The 5,250-nt window shown below is 33.1% G+C and overlaps 1 protein-coding gene across 2 annotated transcripts in view; it reads right to left on the reverse strand.

Moving 5' to 3' along the window:
- Positions 1 to 3,325, reverse strand: part of LOC108753813 (UDP-glucuronosyltransferase 2A3-like) — a 12,590-nt gene extending 9,265 nt beyond the window's left edge. The window contains exons 1-2 of one of the 2 annotated variants that reach the window (XM_018495725.1): positions 2,687 to 2,940; positions 1,810 to 2,599 (exon numbers count right to left, since the gene is read on the reverse strand). In XM_018495725.1, coding sequence (XP_018351227.1) covers positions 1,810 to 2,599; positions 2,687 to 2,923 — 1,027 coding nt within the window. In that variant the 5' untranslated portion in view covers positions 2,924 to 2,940. Of the gene's footprint in view, positions 1 to 1,809 lie in introns of both variants that reach the window. The other variant, XM_018495724.1, reaches the window with a different exon arrangement.
- Between the last annotated feature and the right edge of the window lie 1,925 nt (positions 3,326 to 5,250).

Here is a 5,250-nt window from a genome sequence, read left to right on the forward strand (position 1 = left end):
TAAATATCATTTTTTTTATAATGATTTAATATTCGTTAAAGAACTCTTTGCTAAAATTTAGATTGAAAATTCTTAAATGAATTGTGTACCGAGCAATAACAATAAGCTGACTTTGTTGTTTAATTTTCTTTATAAGTCTTAATTGTAAATCAATCTCGATATCTTATATTATATTCGATGTTTTAATGTTGCATAAATGAAATATGTAACGTGTAATTTATGCATCATACTACTTATTACCAATAGAAACTAGAAATTATCATGCGAATGATGCAACATAGATAATAAACACTCATAAATAGTAAACGCATACACGTACTTGAAATGTCAGACGATTATACATCATTTACTTTGAAAAATGTTAGACGATTATACGTTATTTAACTTCTATTTTCTGTAATTCGCATTATTTTTTATTTATTATAATACTCGCTAATTAAATTTGAATAAATAAATCGCATATTATGCAATAGATTAGGCACGATTTGCATTTCTCGGCCGATTTTCGACTCAATTCCATTTTCTGCTAAGTAGATACTCCTCTCATGCGTAAGATTGAGCGCTTACATGTTGCTTCATTCTATCTTAGTTATGTAATAAACAAAAAAAAAAGATAGAATGAAGTTTACAGCGTGAGCGCCCAAAGCAAAGAGGGTGGACTCATATTATGAGTGTCATACTACGGCGTTCCTAAGCGTCGAGTGACATTTGAATTGCGCGCGGGGCAAAGAAGTGAGAAGAATAGCAGAAGGCGGAGCCGAGTCGAAAATCGATCGAAAAGCGCAATATCGTGCCCTGCAATAGATTATTAAAGTACGTAGTGTAAACTTTTACTACTTTCTTTAATCCCTTCAGACCTGATTTTACTATGTTAAAAAAATTTTGTCTATTTCTCCAAAATATATATTATTATCTATTATATATACGTATCGACAGGAATGGTGTCTCCCGGCGTGCGGCATTACATTATATCATATTTTTTATATTTTTTTTATTATATGTTCTTATATTTAACTGTAAATTTAATTTTACAATCTTGTGATACAAAATATTAATTTCATTTGCACACTGCAAATTTATAAATGCAAAGTTATTACAATACAATGAGTCTTAAAATTACACGTAATGTTGTAATTATGCACAAAATGTTTTACAGTATTAAAAATTTTTATGCATAATTACAATATTTTGTGCATAATAAAAGTATTATTATGAATATCGGCGAGCAAGAGTCACTGGAGTATCTCACTCGTACTAGTAACAAATGTGTGAGACAGCGAAAGCCGGCATCACATCCAATTACACAATTTTCTCTCTCAATCGTGCGCCTTGCGCTAAGGACAGAATATCGGAACGCCTCCTCCCCTACTACTTTCTCCCTTCGCGCTCCTCACTTCCACCGCATTTCCAGTAACATGTATGTGTGCGCTTCGGTACAAGTGTGTACCGCCGCGCCGAATGCCAGGGACATCATTCCTACCAGTGCGTGTATGTCAGATCTTAGAAAATGTCGACAGAATTAAATAATTAATAAACAAATAATGTCTTCAAATTTGATGTATATCACAATATACGCAGGATTTAAAGGGATTTAAAGCGGAAGAAGAAATAAAAAATATTTCTATGTAGAATTATTAAGACCTTCAGAAAATAATAATTTCATTTTTCTCCCCACCGTACTAGTTTATAAATCATTCTTTTTGTGCTTTCAGATTAATTTAAAGTCAAATAGATGTCTAATACAAGAACTCGACCTTAAACACATAAAAAAAGTTCCATAAAAAAAGAAGGGAACATTCTTTCACTTACTCATTATGTCGAATTGAGGCAGCCATTTTCTGGCCATAACGTTGTCCAGCTTACGCGGTAGTTTATCAGCCTCCCACTTCCAAATAACTTTCCGCGGTATGGAGCCAATCACCTTTAATATAGCATTCAACTTTTCCTGTGGTATCGATGACATCTTGATCATGGAGCCTAAATTAAAATATAACACTCCCTCATGAGCGCTGTCAAGAAATTCAGCTACGTCCTTCGGTAGCGGATTGACTCTGGACGGAATGTGAAGTCCACCGATTTCTATCACATTCGGCAGCTGAGGCCTGCTGCCATGAATGCTACTGTGGGTATTCACCAATAACGCTTGCGATTGCAGGGCGATTTCTTTCAACTTGGGAAGATCCGTACCAAAGACTTCATTGGCGACAACTTGATCGACAGATCGAAAGTAATATTCATAAATCGCTTTAGACAATAACAGCCATAATGCATTTTTTATTCGACTGAAGAAATCTAAAGGTTTAGTTAATCCAAGTAATATAACCGGGATGTAACTGGGATTATCAGTATTAGCCATGTCACTATTGGTCCATGGCATAATTTGATGCGATGATAAGGCCATATATGGTGCCTTAAAGCGATGAATAAAACCCAAAAAACAATCGGTGTTGAAATTTTCTGTAAGAATTAAGTCAAATTTTTCATCGGATTGAAGAAATTTTTTGACACTCGAACTTCGCAAACCGGTACTGCACGCATAATCTGCCATGAACCTCAACATGTGGAGATCCAGCATGGGACGAAACCATCCATGGTTGATCTGGTGAAGATCTACAACATTTACAAAGATACCGTCTTTGGCAGTCACCAGACTGACGTCCTTATAATTGGGCAGCGGCTCTTTCACCTTAGCATTATCGGTCCTAGGAAAATACGAGATCACAGTGAGTTCGTGACCTCTTCGAGCTAGTTCTTCCAGAAGCGGCTTGAACACGTCAAAATGACTCTTGCCAGGATGACCGAAGACACCAAGTATTTTAAATTTTGTTTGCATTGGATTCACAAAAGTCTGATTGACAGCCAAACAACAAGTAGAAAACACTATGATTAAAGAGAAAACAATAAATGAATGTGTCTTCCGCATGTCGCAAATATGTTGAAATAAATTAATTCAAGGTAAGTAGATACAAGTCGATAATTTCACCAAAAAACAATCGATCTTTTTCGTAGGTCTTTGTCGACAACGAGCGAACTGAAAATCAGTCAATCAGCCTGTCCATCTATTCCTTCAGCATACAGACAACTGTTGAGTGATTATGCAACGATTGTCAGCATATATGTTACTAATAAAACACACAGGAGTAGGGGTATCCATGATAAAGATAAGGGTATGCCTATGCGCAGAATGTAATAACGTGACAGTCGAGCGACCAATCAGAATTGTTATCAATTTACGTCATCGTTTCGTGGTAAATTTGAATGTATTATTTATCAGTATACTTACAACGCTCCTTGTAATCCACTTTAAAAAATACAAAAGATATTAAACACAAAATATATATATATATTAAAAAGCAATATTATAAATATAAAAATATTATAATATAAAAAGGAATAAGAAAAATAAAAATGTATAATATATTTCAGAAATTTATTTAACCCTCAGAGATAATAAGATTGAGAACACGCGTGAGACCACGCAAAAGAAAAAAATTCTATATCTGTATCCGTACGCTCTATGCTATATCGATTTGATTAATAAAATATAGATTTATAAAATTGCTATTTTTATTCCAGTTTTTTTTTAAATTAATGTCTCAAAGATTAACTTCAATAAAAGTGTTATTTTACCTTAGTGCTCAAGGATTAAAAATCAAACAAGAAATAGATTTCAAAAATGTATTTAATGAATATTTTTTATTACTTAGCTAGCTCTTTAAGTTATGAAAAGTTTATCATTTTTTCAAAAATATATTTTCCCCATAATTTATTTCAAACCAAGAATCGAAAACTTTTATGCATTTGATTAATTATTATTTTATTATATATACTAATATTATTAATTAATATTATTATTAATATTATTAATAATTATTTAGTTATATTAGTAAATAAATCAAGGAATAACATTTATTATATTTTCTTATACTGTTTGCATTAGTAATGTCACAAAAGACAATCACGGGAAGAAGCAATTTTTTGCACACACATCTCGAAAATATAATAAATACTAAATTCCTTATTGCTAACGCTGACTCTTATACTTAAATATATACTTTCTTAGAACCTTATCTTTAATAACAGAAATATCTCGATTTGCACAGACTTCACGCTATTTAATACAAACTGCTTTATCTTTTGAAAGTGAAAAATATTTCACCGCAAAATTTTTCGTTTTTCGATAATAATTTTTACAGCCTTTTACTGCACACTTCATTTTAATTTATGATCATAAAATACAATCACTTTATAAATAGACATGCTCGTAGTCGTGATTTGCGATCATGGCTATGTTTGCTTTGTCACTCACAACACTTTAAGCGTCGTTTCATCCTTGTTGTTTATTAAATATTAAACAAGGACAAATAATGTTCACAAGTGCTGTAGCGTCAAAACGAATACAGTCCATATTGCATGAACCCGAACCGCTCCGGAATTAATCGAAATCACTTGAGGCTGACGTAACTTGTTGACGGTCATATTTATCCCCTCTGTTTTCTATGGCTACTGTCCGATTCACGCTCACAATTCTCACGATGTTAATGATCAGTCCGATTCGTTATCGTGCTATCGATGATTTTATCTCGAACTGCCTGTTGATATAGATATCAAATCATGAAGCCCATAACTTATGTATCATACTTGTCAATAATAGATAGATATGGATCATATTGTCAAATGATGTGTGAATATCTATCCTTTCGGAAAGAATTGACAAAAACGCTTGATGTTGTGTATAAATTTTTGTTGTCAAATCAATTCAATGCGATGTGAATCCGGCGGTAATCAACGATGTTATAACTTCAATCCAATCAATCATATTTAATTATTGAAATAATTAATATTATTAATTATTATTATTATTATATTATTATCAATTACATTTAATTATTTTTAGTAAGCGATTATACCATTTATTCACAATTCATATTAGTCCTCTTTTCCCGTGCAAATAAAGTGGACGCTCACGCCGACCCATCTTCGGATGATCACCGTAAGCATGCGAATTCAAAAATCCATGACCTCACTTTGCTCACGCAAAACATACAGGGCGATTCCGTAACTATCTTTGTACACCTACCGACAGTTCTCGGTGTCGTTGCGCAGATATTTTATATAGTGAAAAAGCTGCGCAACAACACCGACAACTATTGGTAGGCGTGTAAAACAGTTACAGAATATAGGCCCAGAGCACAGTATATACTGTGCCCAGGAAATGAATTGGACCGGCCTATATCTGCGCAATGAGTT

The sequence above is a fragment of the Trachymyrmex septentrionalis genome, unplaced genomic scaffold, assembly GCF_001594115.1.
Source record: "Trachymyrmex septentrionalis isolate Tsep2-gDNA-1 unplaced genomic scaffold, Tsep1.0 scaffold72, whole genome shotgun sequence".
Lineage (NCBI taxonomy): Eukaryota > Metazoa > Arthropoda > Insecta > Hymenoptera > Formicidae > Trachymyrmex > Trachymyrmex septentrionalis.